Source organism: Hyperoodon ampullatus (assembly GCF_949752795.1).
Source record: "Hyperoodon ampullatus genome assembly, chromosome: 18".
Classification (NCBI taxonomy): Eukaryota; Metazoa; Chordata; class Mammalia; order Artiodactyla; family Ziphiidae; genus Hyperoodon; species Hyperoodon ampullatus.
This window is the reverse complement of record NC_136931.1, coordinates 57,536,784-57,561,713: the sequence shown is the minus strand read 5'-3', so window position 1 is coordinate 57,561,713 and position 24,930 is coordinate 57,536,784. Positions and strand designations below refer to the sequence as shown.

Below are 24,930 nucleotides of genomic sequence, written 5' to 3'. Positions count from 1 at the left end.
CTATCAAAATAATAGAAAACACGTGATGGCAAGAATGTGGAGAAACTGGAACCCTGTGCAGTTGGTAGGAATGTAAGATGGCACAGCCGCTGGAAAACAGGATGGCAGCTCCTCAGAAAATTGAAAATAAAATTACAATATGATCCAGCAATTCCACTTCTGGGTACCTATACAAAAGAATTGAAAGCAGGGTCTCAAAGAGATATTTGATAGCTAAGACATGGAAGCAACCCAACTGTCCATCAACAGATGAACAGACAAGTGCGGTATATACATAAAATGCAATATTACTCAGTCTTAAAAGAAAGGAAATTCTGCGATATAATACAACATGAACCTTGAGAATGTGAACATTAATAAAGGGAACCCTCACCAAGACGGTGTCGGGAGACCAGCAGGGGAAGCTCTCACACGCGTACCACTGGATCTCAGTAGATTCCAGGAAGAGATGTTTCCTTGCATCTCTGGCAGGAAGTGACGCTACTTTACTACCACCAGCAAGAGGAAGCAAGATTTTCTCATTGCCTAGCAACAGTTCAGCCAATGAGAGACTGTCACAACTCAATGAAAAGCCACTGTACTTTGAACTCCCAGTTTCCGCCAATGGATTTTTTGTATAACAGCCCCTCCCAACTGCCCTTTCTCCTCTATAAAATTTTCCTCTTCTTTGCTTTACTGGACTTACACGTTTCCTCACAGGTGCATGTCCCAAATTGTAATTCTTTGCAGCTCCTGCATAAACCCATTTTGCTGGTAAAGTAACTGGCTGTTTTAGGTTAACAAGGGCATTACACTAAGTGAAATAAACCAGTCACAAAAGGACAAATACTGTATGATTCCACTATGTGAGATACTTATAGTAGTCAAAATCATAGAAGGCAGAAAGTATGAGTGGTGGTTTCCAGGGATCGGGGAAAGGGGGAGATGAGGAGTTATTGTTTAATCGGCATAGAGTTTCAGTTTTACAAGATGAAATGAGTTACAGAGCTGAATGGTGGTGATGGCTGCACATTATGGATGTATTTAACACCACTGATCTGTATAATTTTTAATGGTTAAGATGGTAAATTTTATGAGTATTTTTGCTACAATTTTAAAAATTGGAAAAAAAAAATCCAGGGACTTGTTCAAATGAGAAAATCTAATAAAGACCCAACCCCAGGACCTGGCTCAAGCAACCCTTCTCCCCCAATGTTTTAAACATCACATACCTGTGGGTGAGTAGGGTTACAGACCTGGTAGAGCTGGATTTTCCCCACTCAGCCTCCAGGAGGGTAAAAGAAAAGTAGCTCCACATGTCACAAAACCAGAAACTAGAAGTTTGAGTTGGCTAGACTCTGATTTCAGGTGGATGGAGAGAAACATGTGACCCTGATACTCTTCGTGGTGAGTAGCTACCCCCTGCCCCCCAGAGCTCCTTACTTTCCCAATGGAGGCTGAGGAGCTGGAATCTACCCCCACCCTGTAGTTTAGCTTTAATGAAAATGAAGAGCAGTTCCCATTCTGCTGTTCCCCTACCCTGTGTGTATATAGAGTATTAGGAAAAACAGACCTTCCAGCTCCACGTGTGGGGAAGCAGGGGAGCAACCAGGAACCCTGGTGTGGGCCTTGGTCAGCTCCCCGCTCCACATGAAGAGTGTTGAGGTTACTGCCCTTCCCTTAGTATCTCAACCTAGAGTCTGGGCCAACAGTGCTGCGAGAAGGGTAATGACGCATGAGTATGTCTGCAGTAGCCCCAGCTATTTGACCGTTGAACACTGGCCAGAAGAGGAATGAGCAATGGTGGGAGTGTTCATGAGGTAACCACATGCTGCCGTAGTGAAAACGAGGCAGAGAGTAAGAAAGCAGCTGAGATAGAATGAGTAGGTAATGAATGAAGGGGGGAAAGAACAGCCAGCCTGGTGGGAATGAATGAAAACACCCCCATCATCTTCATCTTCGCCACCCACCCATACACACAGATCCAGGTCCCATGTCCTTGTGGCTCAGGGATGAACTCTAGGCCACATTGATGCATCCCTGCAGAAATGTGCATGGAACTTGTCTTTAAGCACAAAGACGTCTGAGAGATGTTTTCAGGCCTGTCATCACCCATTTGGGAAGATGATCCCGGTGCCTTCCTTCCATCCATACTTGATGACAGTATTTAGAATCTTGTCCTTCTTGTAAAGTTTGCACATCAGGAACAAAGCGCCCCCCTGTGGCCCTTATCTGCTTGGGCAGCCATGGTAATTCTCCTCCGAGGAGACACGTGCATTTCATGCACCACAGGCTGACCTCATGAGAACACAGTAATTCTAGGGCTCTGCTAGGACCTCTACTCAGACTATTGAAGTTAAAGCAGCCAAAGGTACCAACTGGCTCCTCAAACTCATCCACTTCCAGGTCATCTAGGTCGAAGCATTTGAAGGGCTGAATGGAGATGCTGGTGGTTTAAAAAAAAAAAAAAAAAATCCAGCCAAAGTGGAGTCATCAAAAAGGGAGACAATGTTACTTTGGGGTGGAGGGTTCTCATGAATGGTGTTGTGGAAGAGGCCACTGGAGACAAGTGATGCACCACTGCTGATTCAAGCCTGCAGGGGACAAGAAATTAGGGCCACGTAGCTCATTCCATCTCCACCCCGGTCTCTTCACTCTGACCGGATCAAGGACTTGGAGCAGCAAACATCAGCTCTTACAGAAAGGGTCGGCTTACAGAGCAAACAAAGCCTGTGGCCCGGGAGTGCTGCTCATAACAATACACTTAATATCACACATTCATCATTTTATTTGATTCTCCCAACTTGAAGTTCATAAAAGCCAAGTCACCCTCTAGATGGAAAAGACAGGACTGGAAAACTCAGAGGATGGGCCCCGAGGGCCAGTGACCTTTTCCATGTACTCCATGGCTGAGGCATTTCTCAACAAATGAGAGTGGGTGGATTTGAAGGGCCGTGTGACTGACCTCAGGTCACACTGAGTGGGAAATTTCTTCAAAAAAACAAAAAGAAAAAAAGAGCCATAAACATTAAGCTAAAAAAATAAATAAAATTAAAAAAAAGAAACGTTAAGCTATACTCAGTAGACTATTAGTAAATCTGTTAGTCATTCTGGAACTATTACAAATATTTTATGTGCCTTTCTGATATACGGAACGTGTAATTATATAACATATACTCTATGATACTTATATATTTTATATAATTATATTTGTTTCCAAATATCCTAAAATGTAATTCTAAGTATTATATAATTATATACATATCCTGCAATGTGAATAAAACAAATGATTATGTCAATGTAATTAAAAACTAAGCTTTTCAGCATAAAAGACAAAAGAAGTACCGTAAATATAAAATCAAACAGATCTGGGTTGTGATCAGACATTCTGCATTTCTAACAAGTTCCCAGGGGATGCCAAGGCTGTTGGTCCATTCCGCATTCTGAGTATCAAGATTCTAAGGTTCTGGGCTTCTCTGGTGGCACAGTGGTTAAGAATCCACCTGCCAACGCAGGGGACACAGGTTTGAGCCCTGGTCCGGGAAGATCGCACATGCCGCGGAGCAACTAAGTCCATGTGCCACAACTACTGAGCCTGCGTTCTAGAGCCTGCGAGCCACAACTACGGAAGCCCACACACCTAGAGCCCGTGCTCCACAACAGAGTAGCCCCCACTCGCCACAACTAGAGAAAGCCCACGTGCAGCAACGAAGACCCAACTCAGCCAAAAGTAAAATAAAAATAAATTTATTTTAAAAAAAGATTCTAAGGCTCTTGTATTAACACGAGGAGGATAAAGGTTTTGATTGTTAGACTTTGATATGTTGGTTATGCGTGTGCTAATTTCTAGGGCAGCGGTCTCAGCTGGGAGGGATTTTGCCTCCTAGTGCATAAATGCCACGTTGGAGACAATTCTGGCCATGGAGGAGGTGGGAGGTGTGACTGCTAACTAGTGGAAGCTGGGGATGCAGATAAATTTACTACAGCACCACCCCTACAACAAATTATCAGGCTGAAAATATCAACAGTACTCACGTGGGGAAACACTGTTCTAGGGGAACCACTAAAAGAATAAAAACAGAGTCTGTGGATTCCAAACCAGGAAGAGGGGAGAAAAGAATTGGTAAAATAAATCCTAAGTCAATCCACAAAGAGGCAATGAGAAAAAGAAAAACAGAAGAGTAGAAGAAATAGAAAGCATAAAGGGAGGTGGCAGATTTAGGCACAAATATATTAGTTAAGTACATTAAATATAATTGGAACTAAATATCAGTTAACAAAGATTGTCAGACTGGATTTTCTAAAACTATGCCATTTACGATCGCTATATATATAACCTAAGGCTGCAGAAAGTTTGAAAACAAAAGGATGGGAAAAGCATACTGTGCAAATACTAATCAAAAGAAAGCTGATGGATCTATATTAGTATCAGAGAAATAAGACTTGACATGAAAAGGTCCCTGCTCAATGTAAAGAAGTAATCTCATAATGATAAGACTGAATTCACCAACATATAAAGTCTTCATTTTAAAATGCCTCTATAAACATGGCTTCAAAATACATAAAGCAGAAATTTACAAAACAGAGCAGGCAATTCTACAATTAAAGTGGGAGATTAGCAATTTTCTTAGTATTAATTTGTTAAAAGCTAAATTTAGAAATGAATAGCAGATCTGCCTACCACAAATAAACTTGGTCTTTTGGACCTTGCAGAATGTTGCTCAGAGCTGCTGACTCTACTCAATGACACAAAGAGAGTTACAACACTTGACCATATACTGGGCCCCGTAAGTTAAGTCTCAGCTGTTATCAAACGATTTAAAAAATATCAAACATATTCTCTAACTATACTGCAAAGAAGACAGAAATGGATAGCAAGTATTAGGAAAGTCCTCTTCTAAACAGCACCTGAAAAAAATAGTCATCCCTTGGTATATGTGGGTTAACCCCAGAACCCCCCATGGATACCAAAATCCATGTATGCTCAAGCCCCTTATATAAAATGCCATAGTAGGGCTTCCCTGGTGGCGCAGTGGTTGAGAGTCCGCCTGCCAATGCAGGGGACGCGGGTTCGTGCCCCGGTCCGGGAAGATCCCACATGCCACGGAGCGGCTGGGACCGTGAGCCATGGCCGCTGAGCCTGCGCGTCCGGAGCCTGTGCTCCGCAACGGGAGAGGCCACAACAGTGAGAGGCCCACGTACCGCAAATAAATAAATAAATAAATAAAATGCCGTAGTAATTGCACATAACCAACGCACACCCTCTTATATACTTTAAATCATCTCTAGATTACTTATAATACCTACTGCAATGTAAACGCTATGTAAATAGTTGCCAGCATGCAGCAAGTTCAAGTTTTGGCGTTTGAAACTTTCTGGAATTTTTTTCCCCCCAAATATTTTCAACCCGATGGTGCAGAGGGCCAACTGAAGTATAAATAACTTTGTGGAGAAGACAGAAGAAAATTGTTTTATTCTTACAAACCTACTTACCTAGACCGGGGTAGCCAGATAGGGCTTAGTGGTGACCGTTCTTCATTGAGATGTAATTCATGTATCATCAAATTTACCCTCTTATAGTGTACAATTACATGGGTTTTAGTATATTTACAAAGTTGTGAAACCATTTCCACTAGTTCCAGGACGCTTCATCACCCCCAAGAGAAGCCTGATACTCATTAAAGAGTCACTTTCCATTGCCCACCACCCCCTACCCCGACCCCTCGACCTCAGCCACTTATCTACTTTGTCTCTATAGATCTGCCTATCTGGACATTTCATGTAAATGGAAGTTCACAATATATGGCCGCTTGTGTCTGGCTCCTTTCGCTTAGCGTAATTTTTTTTTTCCAGGTTCACCCATGTTGTAGCACATGTCAGTACTTGGGTCATTTTTATAGCTAAGTAGTATCCATTATATGGATACACCCCATTTTATTTGTCCATTCATCAGCTGATAAACACTTGAGTGGGTTCCACATTTTGGCTCTTGTGAACAATGCTGTTAGCAGCATTCGTGTACATGCTCTTCTGTGGCCATGTTTCCAATTCTCTTGGGTATATACCTAGCAGTGGAACTGCTTGGTAATGTTTTCCAAAGGGGGTCCACCATTTTACATTCTCACCAGCAGTGCATGAGGGCTCCAATTATCTCCACATCCTCACCAAACACTTGCTATTGTCTGCAATAATACAAATGATTTCTGTGATCTTGTATCCTGCCATCTTGCTAAACATGTTTAGTAGCTCAATTTTTTTTTTAGTGGACTCCTTAGGATTTCCTATATACAAGATCATGTCATCTGCAAACAGTTTTACTTCTTCCTTTCCAATCTGCAAGCCTTTGCTTTTTCTTGACTAAATATTCTGGCTAGAACTTCCAGTACAATGAGTAGAAAGGACAAGAGTGTCTTGTTCCTGATCTTATGTGGAAAGCACCCAGTCTTTCACCGTTAAGTATTATGTTAGCTGTGGGGTTTTGGAGACGTCTTTTATCATGTTAAGGAGGTTCCCCTCTATTCCTAGTTTGTTGAGTGTTTTTATCGCAAAAAGGTGTTGGATTTTGTCAAATGCTTTTTCTGCATCAACTGAGATGATTATGTGGTTTTGCGTTTTATTCTACTAATGATGTATTACATTGATTTTTCTGATGTTAAACCTTGAATGCTTGGGATAAATTCCATTTGGTCATGGTGTATAATTTTTTTTAATGTGTTGCTGAATTCAGGTTGTATTTTTGAGCATTTCTGCATCTTTGTTCTTAAGCGATAATGGTCTAGTAGATCTCTTTCATTTGGCGTTTTTGTCTGGTTTTAGGTATCAGGGCAATACTGGTCTCAGAATAAGCTGGGACGTGTTTCCTCCCCTTCTGTTTTTTGGAGAGTTTGTAAAGAACGGGTATTAATTAGTTAAATGTTTTGGTAGAATTCAGTAAAGCCATCTGGGTCTGGGCTTCTGTTTGTGGATAGTTTCTTCGAGGACTAATTCAGTGTATTCCACATATTCCAAACACAGGAACATTTCTGTTGTGCTTTATATTCCATAGAAAAGGGATAAAACTCTACCTAACAGCCTAAGTCAGATTTTGTCACTAGAGCAGTTCCGGTCAGATCAGGTTTTGCCCCGACTCATTAAAAAGGATTTCCACAACGTGCATCACGGCTGAGAGATCAGGACTTGTATTCCTGTAGTATTACTAAGCCAGCCATGCCATGTCCCTCCCTCGTCTACCTTGTCAAGCCAGCTTCCTTCTTTGACTGGGCTGAAGAGGATCTCAAGCTACAAGAGGAAATCAAGGCATTTTCTTTCTTCTGGGAGATTTATGGAGTTCTGGTCTGGTCGGTCCGTAAGGGCCCACATCACACACCCAACACACTCTGGGTCTGTTCCCCCATCTGGGAAACACAGCTGGACAGGGAAGCACTGAAGGGAGTGGCTGGCGTGGGGATTTCCTCCACACAGGAGGGCTGATGACAGGTTATGTGCTGAAACTTCAGATATTCTGACGAGAACCAAGGACAGGAGAGAGACCAGGCCTTCCTTCCGGCTGCTCCTTGTGTAATTTCTTGTGGGTTTGAAAAGGAGAAGTGGCATCAGGTCCACCTCCTCCATCCCTCTGCCCTCTGTCCTCAACCACAGCCCAGCTGAGGTCCTCACCCTCCAGGACCACCATGCCAGCCTCTTCCCTGGCTTCCTGGCCTTGTTTGACCCCAGAAGGATCTCCCCAAGTCTTACTGGACCCCGTCCCTCAGGGCCAAGTTCAAGCCCTGCGCCCTGCTATTTAGAGGCTCCTCGGGATCTGGCCCCTACCTACTCCTCCATGCTCCCCAGGTAACTCCGTCTCACTTCCCCACTCTCCATACTAATTACTTGTTTCCCTGATGAGGGAGGAAGAGGGAAAGCTTTCCAGGTAGAGTTTCATGTCACAGGCAAAAGGTTGGAGATGCTGAAGCATGTGTGGGTTTGCAGGAGCCAAGAATGTCTGCCAGGGAGTGGTGGGTAGCGAGACTGGGAAGATCTGAATCCTGGGTGCCAAGGTGACAGCAACCTTCCCTTTACTCCCCTAATGCAGGTGCCACCAAGTCCCAATCTGTCTCCTTGGGAATTTTCCTGTTACCCTCGTTACCTGCCACCTCCCCAACTCCACCTGCTCCAGCCCACTTAGACCAGAATCCTCCTGGATCTCTTAGCCTCAAGTCTCCCCACCTTCAATTCTGATGCTGTCACTCCTTTGCCAAAACAAGTCACATGGCCAAGCCCAGAGCCAGTGTGGGAGGGGACCACTCAAGATGTGAGCCCTGGAGTGTGGTCCACTGGAGGCCGCCAATGTAACAGTCCTACCATGTGTGGTCCAGAGACATCTTAGCTCCGCTGCTGACGTGCAGACGCATCAACAGCATAAAGAGATGAGGCTGACTCCAGGGCATATAGAGTATTTTGGAGCAAGCTGAAGACTGCAGCTTTATCCCGGAAGGCAGAAGCAACCACAGGGGTCTTGGCAATGAAGAAGTCATCTTGAACACTGCAGCCCCAGCAGACACCACACGGAGCAGAAGAACCTCCCAACTGAGCCAAGCCCAGGCCACAGAGTTACAAGGAATAACACATCTCATTGTTTTAGGTCACTGAGTTTGGGGGTTTGGGTTGTCACGCAGTAAAACGCTAAGTGGGACACCACAGTCACTTGTGAACGCTCCTCCAACGGTTACTGGCAGGCTGATGACGAAGCTTGAACATCCAACATCACGCTGCAAGTGATTAGTACACTGCCTGCCTGCCCACCGCATGAGTTCTTCACTCGTCCAGTCCTTCACATGTTTATAACCCAGGAAAGGTACATTTGGGTTTGGTGGGGTGGGGGGACTGAGTTTAAACCACAGGCCCTGCCCTTAGGAAATGAAGGTGAGCTAATAACAGGAGGAACAGAGTCCCTTTCACCCTCACCCCCCAGGGTTCGATGTGGTCTAACGAACAGTAGGGACTCGGTAACGTGAGGACTGAGCTGGTGAAAGCACCTTGTCACCCAATGCCAACTTCCCCTCCACCCTGCGGAGCCAGATTTCACTCAGGTGTCATGTCCTCTGTGAAACCTTACACGCACCACCATCCACTACGTCTGCTGCTCCTCTCTCTGGGGCTCTTTGGTCCCTGCATCAGTTAGAACTCGGGTGACCTGTAAGTGATGAAACCCCAAACAGTCACTTAAACAGTTTAACTCTCCCAGGCGACTGGTAACTTGTGTGGGTCTCGGCAGCATCAGGAACCCAGGCTCCGCCTATCTTGTTCTGCTGCCTTGCTGGGCCTACACGTCTAAGATCACTTCCGGGCCTGGGATGGCTGCTCCCATTCCGGCCATCTGTTCCACATTCCAGAGCACCCGAAGGAGGAAAGGAGGGGGAGCCTATCTCCTCCCCGCTTAGGAACCCTTCCTAAGAGCTGCACATACCACTTTGTTCACATATTACTGGCCAGAATTTAATCGCAATGCCACACCAAATTTCAAGAGACCCTGGGAAACTGCCTTGAATCCAGGCAGTCATGTGCCCAGCTAAAAATCAGGGTGTCTATCTTAGTAAAGAAATAGGCAGACAGATGTTGTGGGATAACTGGTTCTGTCTAGCCACAGTCCCCGGCCTGCTCCCTGTCACAGCCGTGACTATCCTGAGACCTCCCAACCACAGGGGGTTCTCCAGCAAGTTACAGCTCCCGAGCGACTCCTCTGATGCCCGAGTCAGTATCCACCTTATGTGTATTAACTCATTGAGTCTTCACACCTGGCCCCTCAATCTGGTTCTACTGTTATCCCCATTTTACACACTCTTGTAACCTGAGTTCAGAAAGACTGGGCAACCTACTCAAGGCCACACAGCTATTAAGTGAAGGAACTGGGATGTGGATGCAAGCAGTCTGGCTCCAAGGCACCTGCTCTTAACCACCACATACTCAGCCAACGTCTGTGAAACTGAACTGCACCTCAGGACTGTGCTGGCCAGAGACACCTCGTGGACCCGCTACCCAGTGGGCCAGCTGCACTCCCATCGGCTTCCCAGAGAACCCTCCTCACTCGCAGGACACAGGGGTGTGCGAGCCCAGTAATTAGGTCCTCCCCAGAGAGAAGGGCAAGACTGTGACACTGAGGTGGTGCCCTCTTCTCCATGCTAGCGACTAACACCAGAGGACCAGCTATTTCTAGACCTTTATTTCTCTGTGAAAAGGGGAAAAAAAGGAATAAAATAAAAACGACACAGTTGACACAAAGAAAACCACTGAGGGGAAGGAAGGGAGGTGGAGAAGTAGATGGCAGAGAGGGTCCCCATTACAGCAGTAGGAGCCAGTGACCCGGGATGCTCACATCTCTCCCCCAGCGTGGGCGGCAGTGGCCCCTTCCTCCCAAGGTCTCTGCCCTGTCCCAACTTGCGCTCCCCTCAGCCCCTTGGGAGGTGGATGGTGAGAAGTCGGATTCCCAGGCTGGGGAGGGGAGGACCCGTGCTGGGGGAGGGGCCTGGGGTCAGACCATGCACAGGGAATGACAGCCAAAGGCCCCCAATGTCTCCCTGAGGGAGGGACTCGGGGGGAGGGTGGACACCAGAGGCCGGCGTTGGCTCCTCTTCCAGCATCAGGCGAGAGACAGAACTGGGGGAACAGGAACAGCTGGGAGTCAGAAGAGCAGCTAGCCCTCTGCCCACAGCTGCTCCTGCGTCTCCCCACCTGGAGCAGCTGCTCCCAGGCCTAGCGCCATCCTTGCAGACCACCCTGCCGCTGGGGTCTCGGAGTTCTCAATGCCTTACCAGTCAGAGCCTCCTGGGCAAAGTACTTGACGTCCACGTCCTGGTCCTGGGTCAGCTTCTCTAGGATGGGCTTGACTTCGCTCTGCAGTGTGCTGGGAAGAGAAGAGGAGGGCAAGGGGTCAGCCAGGTGGGGCCGGGGGCACGAGGTGTGCACAGACAGACACACAATTGAATTAAGAGTCTCAGGGGCCAGAGAAACAGTTACTTTGAAGGTTGAAAGTCTGACAAACCAGGACAGAGGCCTCTGGGGCCCAGAACAGGTACAGGGAGGTCAGACAGTGTGGAAAAGTGGAATCCAGAACCCACAAGTCTCTGAGCCTTAGCAATCGGTACCTTCCATTCATTTAACATATTTATTGAGGCCTACTGCATATTAGATGTGAACACAGTGGAAAATCCAACCCTCTTGATTCTCACCCACGTGGAGCCTGGGATGGGAGGAAGACACAGACCAAACTGATGAAGAGTAACCGGAGAGGCAAGCGCCAAAATGGAGGGCCTTGGCCCTACAGGAGCCCAGGGAGGTAAGGGGCCCAGGGAGGTAAGGGGCCCAGGGAAAGGCATCTGCACCGACACTCGGTTGTCTGGGGAAACGAAGGTGGACTTCAGAGAGAAACTAAAGGTATGAAGCTGTGTCGTGGACAGAGAGAGAAGTCAGAGGTGCAGGTGTCACATGTCCCCTTCCAGTTGACAGAGCTCCCCCCGCCAATATAACCACTTTTCTCATTTCCATCACCTACATGCCCCTTCATCCATTTTTGAAGTTGATATGAATGGAATCCCAGGATAGGTTTTCTTGGGCCTGGCTTCTCACGCAGGTGAGTCTTTGAGAGTCACCTAGGTTGCTGCATACAGCAGGAAGGAGGCTTTTTATTGCTAAATAGTCTCCTACCATATGAATAAACCACAACTTATCCACTATACTGTCGATGGGCACTTGTGCTGTTTCCACTTCATGGTTAATATGAATAAAGCTACCATAAACATTCTTTTGTTAGAAACAAGCACTCCTTTCTCTCGGATATACACCCAGGAGAGGATACACCCGGGAGAGGACACGCCAGCTCATGGGGTGTACGTCTAATTAGCTTCACTCAACTCTACCAATTTTCAATGATTAGGCCTATTTATTATTTACAGCCCCACCGGCAAGATATGAGAGTTCCAGACGTCTACCAACACCAGAGTGTTCTTCACCAACACTGCGCCACTGAGCTTTTTTAGTTTAGTCATTCTGACAGAGCGATCCATTTCCCCCACTGAACTGCAGTAGCAGCTGCTGTGGTATACACGAGGGTCTGTTTCTGTGCCCTCAATTCTGTGCCATTGAGCTATTTGAATATTATTGTGCCAACACCTCACTTTTTAATTACTGTGGCATCATAGTTAAGTCTTGGTATCTGGTAGCATAAGTCTTCCAACTCTGTTATTCTTTAGGATCGACTTGCTTATTCCAGATCTTTGCATTTTCACGTTAATTGCAGAATCTACTTGTCAATTTTTCAACAAAGAACCTGCTGAGATGAACTGAGATTATACTAAACTTATGAGTCTGGGGAACCACCCCATCCATGAATATTATGTATGTCTTCTTTAATTTCCCAAAGCAACATTTCATAGTTTTCACTAGAGGTATTACACATCTTTCATTAAGTTTATTACTTGGTATTTGATGGTTTTGGTGCAATTGTAAATTACACACACACACTTGTTAATTTTATTTTCTAATGATTTGTTGCTATTATATAGAACTGCCACCTTCTCACCCCCTCACACTATGTGAGGCAGGTCATGTGAATTCTCATTCTACATTTGAAGAAACTAAGACCTCGCGGTCACAGAGCAAGCAAACAGCAGTGCCGGGCCTCAAACCCTAAGCTCTGCCTTCAAAAGTCAAAGATTAAGATGCCCAAAACCAGCGCTGCTGGTGTGTGAAGGAGGGTCCAGGCCTCACCTGTTGTCCAGGATGGGCCCTATCTTCTGCAGGGACTTGGCCACATTGAAGCGGACATTGGCGACGGGGTCCCCAGCCATACGCAGCACTGTGGGCAGCATGTGCTTGGTGGTGATGTCCTGCCCACAGACCTCAGACAGCACCTGGAGGTAGTGAGGAGCAGAGGGTGACTACCCAAAGTGCATGGCTAACTCCCATTTCTCTCCCTTTCTGACCAGGCCACTCTGGTGACTGTCAGGCCAGAGGGTGAAGCTGAGCAACAGGGGGAGTTCTGAGCCCAGATTCGCCCACCCTGAGGGTAGTTTATTCTCCGGAAGCTCCCATTTCCCCTAACACCCTCCTAACACCACTGTCTCCCTGCCCCGCAAACCCCCAGTCCACACTGTCCCATCCTGTCTCCCCACCCTCAGACTTCCCTTCATCCTCTTGGGATGGGACTTGATTCCTGACCCCTGGGATCCCTTCCTCAGTGCAGTGGTCTCCGAAGTGAGGCACGGGAAGAAATTATCAGAACACTTAGTTATGTTAGTTTTGAAATCCTATCCTTTAATTTCTAGTTATGTGTATGGTTTATTTAAGTGATTAAATATAGCTAATATATGGCAGAGCTAGAATTAAAAAGCAGGTCTGATTCTATAAACTGCACATTTAACCATTGTATCATAAATAGATATATACACATTTTGTGGGGAAGGAGAGGGTGCTCAGAAAGGTTTGGCAATCACTGTTCCGAGAGGCCAAGTCTCCCTAGTCCTGGGCCTCCCACAACGTCAGGTCCCCACCCCCAGAGGCCCTGTGACTCTGACTGGGGAGCCCCAACCTCTGGCCTGCAGTTCCCCAAGGACTCACCCCTGCAACCCCAGATCCCATCACCTCCCCACCCCCAAGCCAGGCTTCTCCCCTGAGGACCCTCTGCCATTCCTCCTCTCCTAGGTACTCCCCATCCCTCAGGGACAGGCCGGAGGCAGGTGGGCATGCTCACATTGATGCAGAAGAGCGTAGTCATGCGGTGCAGGTAGTTGGGGTCCCCAGACATGGCCAAGACCTTGGGGATGATAGTAGCATGGGCCCACTCCTTCCCAAACTTCTCCACCAGTTTCTTCAGGTTGCTGGTGGCCGCCTCGCGGATGGCATAGACTGCAGAAGGATGAGGGACAGGGGGCGGTGATTCAGAGGTGAAGGACTGACTCGGGCGGGGAGTCACAGTCACACTCGCTACTGCCTACCGAGCAGTCCTAGGTACCAGGCCACATACGAACCAATAAACTCCAAGAGAAAGAAAGGGCTTGCTGTGTGCTAAATGTAGGGTTTCCTTTCCACGCAGTACCTCAAGAGCTCCAAGATACAGACGGGCACACTGAGGCTCCGAGAAGTGATTTGCCCAAGCAAATGATTTAGTACTTAGTACATGGAATGGAGCCTGCCTGTTACAGAAAAATGTTAACTTTTATTTTTGCCACTCTTAGTGAAAACAATGAGCAGTTCTCACAATGGCCTTGAAAGTCTGGGATGAGAAGTCCCATGTTTCACAGAATGAGCATGGGCTCAAAGATGGCAAGTGACTTGCTTAAGCTTCAACAGCCAGGAGATGGGATTCAAACCCAGGCTGTCTGCTTGGTGGCCCTAGGACTCTTGACTGTAGCAGGCAGCCCCAGGGTGACCTGTTATGTCCGCCTCCGACCCCTGCGCTTCTCTGGGACTCCAAAAAGCAAGGAGTTGGTCCACATGAGCATCTGACAGCATGGGAGAGTGACTCTAGCCTCCTCCCTCCCCCCACCTGCCCCAGACAACCCACCCCTGCCTTCCTCCTGGAGCCCCCACCTCCTCCCAGAGACACCAGAAGTACTCACCATGATCTACAAGCCAGGCCATGCACAAGGAGTTGAGTTTCTCATCAAAGAACTCCACCCCCTGCAGAAGACAAGGAAGTAAGGGATCACGGGAGACCGGGTAGTTTCCAGCAAACCTCAGGGAAAACACACCCACCCCAAGCAGCCGGGACACTGCTCAGCTTCACCTGAGGGGCTTCTCTCTCTCCTCTCTCTCATTTAATTCTATCCATCTTATAAAGGCCCTATTTCCTGTGCACCTTCCTCCGACTCCCCGGACAGTCCTCACACCTTCCACTGAGCCCTCACGGCCCCCAGGTCCACCGGCACAGCCCAGGACACACTGCACTGTGACTAGACTCCACCGTCCACCTCTCCCAGGGCAGCGTGCCTGGCACCAGGCCTCCGCACTCACCAGCTGTCCAGCCAGCAGAGGCATGTACTCAATGATGGCCAGCCGCACTCGCCACTTGGCATCCTCAGCCAGCTCCACAATGGCGGGAAGCAGGGACTGGGACAGCTGCCGGATGCCAATCACCTCGTTTACGCAGTCCAGGTTGGAGATGATGTTCAGCCGCACCTCCGGGCACTGAGGAGAGGACAGAAGGGTTCTGGGAGAAGGCCAACACATGCAGAACCCAGGGCAGGGCGCAAAGGGCTCAACCACACCGACCTCGTGGAATACACATCTCTGCAGGGCAGACTACCACTGCCCAAGCCCAGCTCCCGGCCCTGGGGACGCATTAAAAGCACACACAAAGCAAGCAACATGAATTATTAAATGGGACAGCTTTTCAAATCTCATCATAGAAGCACAAGAAATGTTTAGCCCTTTTGAAGAAGTTGCAGGAATCACAGTGCAAAAACACGGTGCCCTGGGAAAAACAGACAAGATACTAATCCCAGCTCTGCCATTTGCTAGCTGGGAGCCCTTTGGCAAGGGGCTTAACATTCCTGGATATCAATCTGTGACACAGAAACGTCCATCTAATCCCAAAGGGTGGTAGAGGCTACTGAACTGCCTGATCCACAAAGGGCTTGGCATGTGGGAGTTTATTACTTTTATCATTTCTGTTGCTTTTACTCTTTTTGCTAGTCTTTGAGCTCTGTAAGGAGCACGTCTCATTTATCCTTATGTCTCCAGTACCCAGCAGAGTTTCTGGACCATAGTAGGTGCTCAGTACATCAGCTGAAAGAAAAAAACGAAGGAATAAAGAAATATTTTTGAACAACTAGGTGACTACCAATATTATGAGCTCTGACTTACAACGTGCACATATGCGGGTATCCCCCACTTTTCATAAGTTCGCTTTACACCACTTTGAGTTTATGAAAAGACCTACACTGGTGCCTGCTTTTGCTAACCCAAAGAAACCCAAAGAGGATTTTTGCTTTTACGAGAGAAAAAAACTGCTTCTTTGCTCTACACCATTTCGACTTATGACAGGTTCATAAGAACGCTCTATCTTAGGATAGCAAGGAAATCTGTGCCCCCATCTGCTTCTAAAAACCTTTGAAGCAACTTTTAAGAAAAGGCACATAGGGGCTTCCCTGGTGGCGCAGTGGTTGAGAGTCCGCCTGCCGATGCAGGGGACACGGGTTCGTGCCCCGGTCTGGGAGGATCCCACATGCCGCGGAGTGGCTGGGCCCGTGAGCCATGGCCTCTGAGCCTGCACATCCGGAGCCTGTGCTCCGCAATGGGAGAGGCCACAACAGTGAGAGGCCCGCATACCGCAAAAAAAAAAAAAAAGAAAAGGCACATAAACACAACTAATTCCTTGTCCAACATCATATATTCCTGGATGGCAGACACCACAGTTAATTTTTTCTACATCTCCCTCTGGGAGCTGTGGGGTAAGGGAGCAAACACTGAAATGAATCAGTGAACCAAATAAGCAAGTGTGCAGTAAAGGGTTAACTGGACAGGTCTAGGCTGTTCAAACTTGGCACATTCCAAAGGACTGGCCCTTGACCAGCTCCTGGGAGGTGATCTCTAAGCACCTGGAATATCCAACCTGATAAAAGGGTCTTTGTTTACCTGGGGGCCTTGGGCCATGCCAGATAGAGTATGCTAATAATGTGATTTATGGTGAGGACCTTGAGCCATGTGGCATCAACTTGACCTCTACAGGGGCTGGAGACAGAGTAACCTAAGGTCAGCCACGCGAACGGCTCCATTCCATGCCTACGTGACCAACCCCCAATAAAAGTCCTGGAAACCAAGGCTCGGCGAGCTTCCCTAGCTGGCAGTCTCCTCATGTGCTGTCACACGTTGGTGCTGGGAGAATTAAACGCACTATGTATAACTCCATTGGCAGAAGATAACTGGAAACTGGCGCCTGGTCTCATGCACCTTCTTCCTTTGAGGATATTAATCTGTATCCTTTCACTGTAATCAACAGTGACCATGAGTATAACAGCTTTTCTGAGGTCCGAAGGTTGTTCAGGCAAATCACTGGAGCTAAGGGTGGCCATGGGGACTAAGACCCAGCACGCAATGAAGAAGAGTAATGGCAACCGCTGAAAAGACAAGACAGCCTCAGTTGCCGGCTCCAAAGTGAGATTTCCCAAAAGGCCTCTCCACAAATCCTTTGAGAAAAGCACGTTAAGTCCTGCTTTTCAAAAATAATAGCCTCCTTTAGGAATGAAAGACAGCCAATTTCCTACTACCTAGTCTAAGAACTGAAGACGACTCTCAGAGCCAACACAACTTCCCCCTCCCCTTCACTGGATTAATGTGTTTCTTCCTAAAGCCAAGGATACTCAGGGAGACAGAGAGGGAAGGAACCGGCCCAGGGCTCATCAGCTTGTTAGTTTCACTTTTTCTGTTACAGTCCTTTGAATCTTCCACTAGATATAGCTGCTGCGAATGTTCATGAAACACCGTTTACATAAATAACACAGATGATTTAATTTTAAGTTTACTTATCTTTCTTAAAAGGACATTATATCCAATGATTATAAAAGCCTCAACTGTCATAATTGGGGGAGGGGTGTGCACAGCAGGGGACTCACCTGTGAAGAAATGAACTGTTACAATGTTCCCTCCAACTTCCTAGTGCACCGCATATGTGTGCCCGTGTGTGTGTGTGGTGTACGCACGCTCGTGTGCATGTGCATGTATGTCAGGGTGAGGTCTCTGAGAACACAGAAGTTACACTAACGGGTCTCACACTAGCCTGTGGTATCACCATCTGCCCAGTCCCCACCAAGGCAAACAGCAGGGGGCCTGCGGGCCCCCAGGCCCCGGCACGGCCCCTCCTACCTCTCAAAACCAGCCGTACCTCTGCAGCTTCACCCCCCCTCCCAGACTCCAGCAGCAGCCTCCAGTCTGGTCTCCCTGCGCCTCTTCAGGCTGCAGCACTTGCATCTTCCTTCGACACGTCTCAGGGCTCCTTCCCAACACCCAGACCTGCTCCGCCTCCTCCACCTCAGGTTCAAGTCCACACTCCTGCCCTGGCTGTCACCCCATGGCCTCTCCAGCCATCGCGCGGTGCTCTCTCTCATCTTTTGTGCTTCAAGCCAAATAAATAGCTAGCTGAGGTCAGTCGCATGACTGGCTCTGGCCAATGGGGTGTGAATAGACAGGATGGGTGCCCTCTTTGGGGTCTTACTGTTGAGAGGACTGGGCCTGCTGCTGGTCGGTGCCCTCCCCCTTCAGCCACCTCAGACCCACAGAGAGCCAAGGTCAGCAGGGCCAACCCCCCAGTGTAGGTCCACCCCACCTCTGGAGTGTTGTGAGAGAAATAATTCTCTTATTTAAGCCACTGTATTTTGGGGTCTCTATTACAGCATCTTAGCCTGAACTCTGATCATCATGAATGTATCACAGCACCTGTATGATCAGGGCATCATGGGACTGCCCGTCTGTCCCTCTCCACTGCCAGTCTCTGAAGGTCCTTGAGGATCAAAAGTGTCTCATTCTTTTTTCTTGGAATCCCTAGTGCCCAGGAAAAAAGGACTAGTACAGAATAAGGGCATGCAAAACAAACGCCTAATAAACAAATAAGCTAACGTGCAGTCCATCATGCCCACAAACATTCAACTCCTTGGCAACCTGGGTGTTTGCTGAAGATCCTGGCGAACCTGGGAAAGCAGCTGCCCCACCTGTCACAGCGAGAGCACAGAGCCTTCCCGGTGCCCTTACCTCATCCTTCAGCTGAGCCAGGAAGAGGGGCAGGAGGTGCTCGATGGTGTTGTCTTTGCCCAGGATGGGAGAGAGGCCCATGATGACTGAGGCCAGGGCCGACTTGACATGTTGGTTGGCGTCTGACACCAGCTCCTGGGAGGGAGAAGGAATGGGGGAGCCACAGGGTCAGTGGCCAAGAAGACTCCAACTCCTAAGAAGCCCTAGACACAGCCTACTCTCTCCATCTCAATCCAGGGCAGGCTTGGAGTACACGGGGAATTGCAGGTCCGTACATGTCCGGCCTGCCTAGAGTTCAACGACCCCTGTTCCCAGCAGCTTTCACCCCAATCCCAGAGCTCTCTGGATGAGGAGATCCAGTGAGCTTCGAGGGGGAAGCACTCCCTGCCCCCGCGTCCAGCCCTGAGCCCCAGACGCTGCCTGCACTCAGGGCCCCTAACTGCTCCAAACCCAAGACCGCCCGCTCCTGGAAGGCCGGGAACTTGGTTTGCATCTGGCTGCCACTAATGCCCAATCCCCATCCCTTCTTTCCAGAAGGCTCAGATCTGCTCTATTCCTCCCGCCAAGTTCCCTGTTACCTTGATGCAGGGCAAGATCTGGGTCATGATCACATTCTCCCGACAGTCAGCTGAGAGGTTTTCACAGAATTCTGTGGGCAGGGAAAGGGAGGTGGCGGCAGGTAAGACCTGATGTCCTAGCTCTGCCTTCAGCCTCCCGGACACCCACCCGCTTACTGTGTCCTGGTTGCCAGCACCAACCTTTGACCTTGTGGGAGGCTGCGGCCCTCACCTCGGCCTCACAGTCTTTCATCAGGTTCTGGAAGGCAGGGACCAGGTCCGTCTTGGTGATCTCAGGCCCCACTGCTTTCTGGAGCTGCAGAAAGGGAAGGTCAGGGGGGTCAAAGGGCTTGGCAGGTATTCTAAATGAATGAGAACAAAATCAAAGATAAAGGCACCACGAATGGAGTAAAAAACAGTCCCTGAAATCACTGCTGAGATGTAATGCCAGGGCCATGGGGGTGACCTCGGCCAAGTCTCGGAGCCTCTCTGAGCCTTGGTTTCCTTGTTGTACAGTGCCGAGTTGGGCTGGGTAGTGCAGTGGTCACGAGCATGGCTCTGGAGTCCAACTGCCTGGCTCAAATTCTTACTCTTACTTACCACCTGTGCGACCCTGGGTGAGTCCCTGTACGTCTCTGGGCCTCTGTCTCCTCAAACCACGAGGGTACTTACTGCACAGTATTGTTGTCTGCATTAGAAAGAACCACAGACCTCCTTCCTGTTCAGGCTATTCGGGGTTGGGTTTTCTGTTACGTGATCCAAAAACAGTCTAATGATGTGTGGTGGCTCTCACTTTTTGATTTAAATATTTCTGTGTTTTCTGAGATTGGTTACCAGAGCCCGTGTGACTTTTGTAATGAAGATGAAATGCTAAATGTCAAGAGGGAAGCAGGCACGCTAGGCCCTCCGCATCTCATGACACCAGGCAAGAACAGGCACACAGGTCCTGCTGGCGTGCCGCTTCTGGAGGCCTGGGGGAGGCAGGGCGGTTCCTGACCAAGGGGAGAGGTGAGGACCCCGGGGGCCTGGTGCCCAGCTCTCCAGTGTCCCCTTGCCCCAAAGCCAGTCCCACATGCCCTTGCTTGTACTTGCCCTCACTGCCCAGTGTCCGCTGCCCACACCAGACACAGTCCCTACCCCAGTCCTCACCCACTCATCTTCCAGGACCTGCCTCAGTGCTTCCAGGCCCAGGAACACCCGCCAGCCCCGCACCTGTCACACTTCAACATTACACTTCCCTCTGTCTCAGCTGGCCTCCCCCTTCAGGCTGTCTGTTCCCTGAAGGCCAGGGATGTGCTGAACTCACCGTACCCCAATGCCCAGCAAAGAGCTGGTGCTCAATAAACCTGCTTGTGCGATAAGCAAACTAAGATTTCTGTGGAAAGAGCACTGTCCTGGGACACGTGGCATCTTGTCCCTGTTCTGCCCGCCTGATGGTGTCACTGTGACCAGTCTAACCTCTGGGCTGTCTTATGGGGCTGAACTGTATCTCCCCTGAAATTCATACACTGAAGTCCTAACACACCCCACACCTCCCTGGAACCTCAGAATGTGACTATACTTGAAGACAGGGTCTTTAAAGAAGTCATAAGGTAAAATAAGGTCATTAGGGTGAGCCCTAATCCAAAATGACTAAAGTCTTTATAAGAAGAGAGGAGATGAGAACACAGACACACAATTAAAGACACGGGGAGAAGAGAGCCATCTACAACCAAGGAAAAGAAGTCTCAGAAAAACCACCCCTGCTGACACTTTGATTTTGGACTTCTAGCCTCCAGAACGGTGGGGAAATAAAGTACCACCCAGTCTGTGGTACTCGGCCACAGCAGCCCCAGCAAATAGACTATGTCTTCCCTTTTGTAAAAGGAGATAAAGTTCGATTAGGTCAGGAACACATACATGCTATCCTTTCTCTGCTCCTGTGGTTCTCTCCCACAGAACCTTAAGTTGGCTCAGAACCCTTCAATCAGGATTGGCAAGTGAAGTGAGATCCAAATGGATGATTACCGAGATCTTACCGCTTAAACACCCGATGATTCCCCTGGGCTTCACTAAATCCAGCTACTGTATGTGGTCCCTCCCCTTTGCCTGAGGCCTCAGTCTCCGCACCTGTGAGACGCTGCCAACAGCCCCCTCATGTACCTCTGTGAACTTGTCGGCCACCATGTATCGGACACGCCAGGACTTGTCCTCAGCAGCCTGGCGCAGGGTGGGCATCACCAGGGCCTCCAGATCCTCCTGGGGCAGGAGCTGGGCGATGTTCACACACGCCTCCACCGCTAGCAGCCGCACCGAGTCCTGAGGAGAGGATGGGAACAGGGAGAGTGCAGCAGAGGCCCCATCAGCCCTGGGACTCCCTTTCAGACTCAGGGTCCACCGGAGGGAGACAGAGGAGAGGGGTGTGGAGCAGACCCCACCTGCTCGTCAGAGGCCAGGTTGGAGAACATGGGGATGATCTCACTCTTGACGTTGTCCAGCTCCAGCACCTTGGCGAACTCCCCCAGCTTGGAGGCTGCGGCCCGCCGCACCATGGGGGTGTCATCTGAGCACAGGTTCCGGAAGTACCTGGGGGTTGGGATGGGGCTCAGGAGGAGGGATCCCTGGGATCCCAAGGCAGCAGGCAACACCACGGAGGGCGAGCACAGACGCTATAGTCATGCAGTTCCTGGCTTTGCCTGGGTGACCCTAGGCGAGTGAAGGCCTCTGAATCTTCCCAGCCCTACACAGTGGAGCTGATAACAGTACCTACCCTACAGGGTCGTTATGAGGGTTAAATGAGACAATGTGCATGAAACAATCAGCAGCCTTTCTGCACATAAGTCTATAGTGAATGGTAGGTACTGATTATATTATTATGACCACATAAAATTGCTTGGCTAAGGTGCTGGGCTGAGGCTACTCAAAGATTTTCCGGGCTTCCCTGGTGGCGCAGTGGTTGAGAGTCCGCCTGCCGATGCAGTGGACACGGGTTTGTGCCCCGGTCTGGGAAGATCCCACATGCCACGGAGCGGCTGGGCCCGTGAGCAATGGCCACTGAGCCTGCACGTCCGGAGCCTGTGCTCCGCAATGGGAGAGGCCACAACAGTGAGAAGCCCGCGTACCGCAAAAAAAAAAAAAAGATTTTCCCTTCCGGCAGTGACTGCTCCAGTTAGAGATGCACGGGGGCACATGCAGCCCTCTAAGTGCCTGCAGGCAGCTGTAGACCAGTATTCTGGAAGGAGTGCTGGCTCAGGGCCTGGGCTGGCTGCTCAGTGGTTCATGAAGATGGTGGATGGACACAAGTCCAGAGGGAGGGGAAACACACGTTAATAGAAAATTTTAATCCAATTAAAAATATTTTCACTGGTTCTTCTGGAAGCCAAGTCTTACATGCAAGCAATTCCCTGGGGTATCAAGCCAAAGGGGAGAAGGGTCGTGGAAGAGGCGGCCTCCTATCTGCCAACTGGAAACAGGCCTAAGATAGCATCACACATCACTTGTTGAGTGCTTCTGTGTACCAGATTCTGTTCTAAGCATTTTGTATGTACTAAGTCTTTTAAATCTTCACAATAACCAATGGGAGGAAGAACCATCATTATCTCCACTTCCTAAATGACCAAGAGGCAGCGCCTGGGTTCACACCCAGCTGTGTCCAGACACCACGTCTCTGAGGGGTGGGCAGAGCGGAGTGGGGGCTGGAAGAGCTCTGGGGCCTTTGGGCCCTGGATGGGCCTAGAGGGGGCCGAGGCTTGAGAGGAGGGGACCAAGCAGAGGGAGGAGGCTGGGTCTGGCCAGAGGACTCACTGTCGAAGTTCCGCCTTGACGGCACTGGACACGCGGGGGTAGCAGACGGAGAAGAGGCCGCAGGCCGACGTGCGGGAGGTGAACCAGTCGCCGCCCGCCAGCCGCTTCACGAGCGGCACGAAGTGGGCCTCAAGGTCGGAGGGCGAGTGCTCGTGCGAGATGGCCCGCAGGGACTCCACCGCCTTGTCCCGCACCACGGTTTCCTCCACCGTGGCCAGCGACTCCAGGGGTGGCTGGGGGCAGAACACGAGGTCACTGCCCAGCTCCCTCCCCCCGCCCCACCCACACTGCTCAGCTCCTCCAACAGGCCTTCCCTGACCCCCCAAGCCAGGCTGCCTTCCCTGAAGAACCTCTTTCACAGGTCCCTGAAGGCGTTTCAGTGGGGTCCACACACCTCAAAACTATACACGTCACTTTCTGAGGAGAGGGCTGCAACTGTCATCAGCTTCTCAAAGTGCAGGAATCATCACTGATGTGGACTGGAACATCTATTTACTACGTGTTCTGAGCAGGGCCACACCTCTAGGGGGCACTGGTTCTAACTCACTGAATCCTATGAAGCAGGTCCTATGAAGAGGAAACTGAGGCACAGACAGGCTAAATAACTTGCCCAAGCATAACAGCCACAAGTCAGGATCTAAACCGGGCCAGCTGGCTCCAGAACCTCCAAAGGGCTGAAAAGCAAAGGTGTGGTTTCTGACAGGCAATTGCATCAGGATCTCACAATACTGGGGGACTCTGAGGCTCGTGCCTCTCACTGGTTTGTTACTGTGAGGCCTGGAATGATCACGTTATTTTATGGACATCTGACTGGCTCACCCCCGACCCCAGCAGACCTCTTGGCACAGGGCAGGAACTCGGGAATTACTGACCTAATGAAGGGAGACTCAATTTACCCTAATCTGTTCAAACAAAGATGTGGAGGTTTGTGGTCTGAAGTCAAACCTGCCCTGACAGGTAAAGAAAGTAGAAAGAAATGATAAATGGCAACGCTTCCAGGGCCCATGCAGGAAACAGAAGTGAAGCAATGGGCAAAGGTGACAGGTGGGGACAACTGAGGCAGAGACTGGGGCAAACTGGAGAGCATACAGTCTAGGGAGTACAGCTGCTTTCCAGCTCTGTCAGCTGTCACCACGGGGAAACATGGCTGGTAAAAGCAAATCTGGTTTCCCAAAAGCAGCCAAAAGGGGCAGGTTCTTATCTGTGAAAAAAACCTCATTTAACACATGCTCCAACATGGATGAACCTTGAAGACATTATGCTAAATGAAATTAGCCAGTCGCAAAAGACTCCATACTGAATGACTCCTTTATGTGGGGTGTCCAGAGCACTGGCACGCCTCGTTTTACTGCGCTTCACTTTACTGCACTTTGCAGATACGGCACTGTTTTACAAACTGAAGGTCTGTGGCGTCTACCAACTCCATCAATGTCACTTTTCCAACAGCATTTGCTCACTTCAAGTTTGTGTCACATTCTGGTAATTCTCCCAATATTTCAGACTTGTTCATTAGTAATGTATTTGTTATGGTGACCTGCGATCAGTGACCTTTGATGTTACTATTGCAAAAAGACTACAACTCGCTGAAGGCTCAGATGATGGTTAGTATTTTTTAGCAAGAAAGTATTAACTAAGGTCTATGTACCTTTTTTTGACAGAATGCTATTGCACATTTAATAGACTACAGTAAAGTGTAACCATAACTTTTATATGTACTAGGAAACAAAAAAATTCATGTGACTCGTTTTATTGCAATATTCACTTTACTATGGTAGTCTGGGACCAAGCCTACAATATCTCTGAGGTATGTCTGTAGTCAGATTCACAGAGACAGAAAGTGGAATGGTGGTTGCTGGGGGCTGGGGTAAGGAGCTTGGGGGTCACTGGTTAACGA

General features: G+C 49.1%; 1 protein-coding gene across 1 annotated transcript in view; it reads right to left on the bottom strand.

Moving 5' to 3' along the window:
- Window positions 1–10,162: 10,162 nt before the first annotated feature.
- The window catches only part of PPP2R1A (protein phosphatase 2 scaffold subunit Aalpha), a 34,495-nt gene continuing 19,727 nt past the window's right edge, over window positions 10,163–24,930 (bottom strand). Inside the window, exons 4-15 of the mRNA XM_079722864.1 lie at window positions 23,037–23,269; window positions 21,671–21,818; window positions 21,396–21,551; window positions 19,455–19,569; window positions 19,275–19,345; window positions 18,697–18,831; window positions 14,965–15,138; window positions 14,571–14,631; window positions 13,703–13,857; window positions 12,721–12,863; window positions 10,767–10,858; window positions 10,163–10,611 (exon numbers count right to left, since the gene is read on the bottom strand). Of these exons, the coding sequence (XP_079578990.1) occupies window positions 10,595–10,611; window positions 10,767–10,858; window positions 12,721–12,863; window positions 13,703–13,857; window positions 14,571–14,631; window positions 14,965–15,138; window positions 18,697–18,831; window positions 19,275–19,345; window positions 19,455–19,569; window positions 21,396–21,551; window positions 21,671–21,818; window positions 23,037–23,269 (1,500 nt within the window). The 3' untranslated portion in view covers window positions 10,163–10,594. The remainder of the gene's footprint in view (window positions 10,612–10,766; window positions 10,859–12,720; window positions 12,864–13,702; window positions 13,858–14,570; window positions 14,632–14,964; window positions 15,139–18,696; window positions 18,832–19,274; window positions 19,346–19,454; window positions 19,570–21,395; window positions 21,552–21,670; window positions 21,819–23,036; window positions 23,270–24,930) is intronic.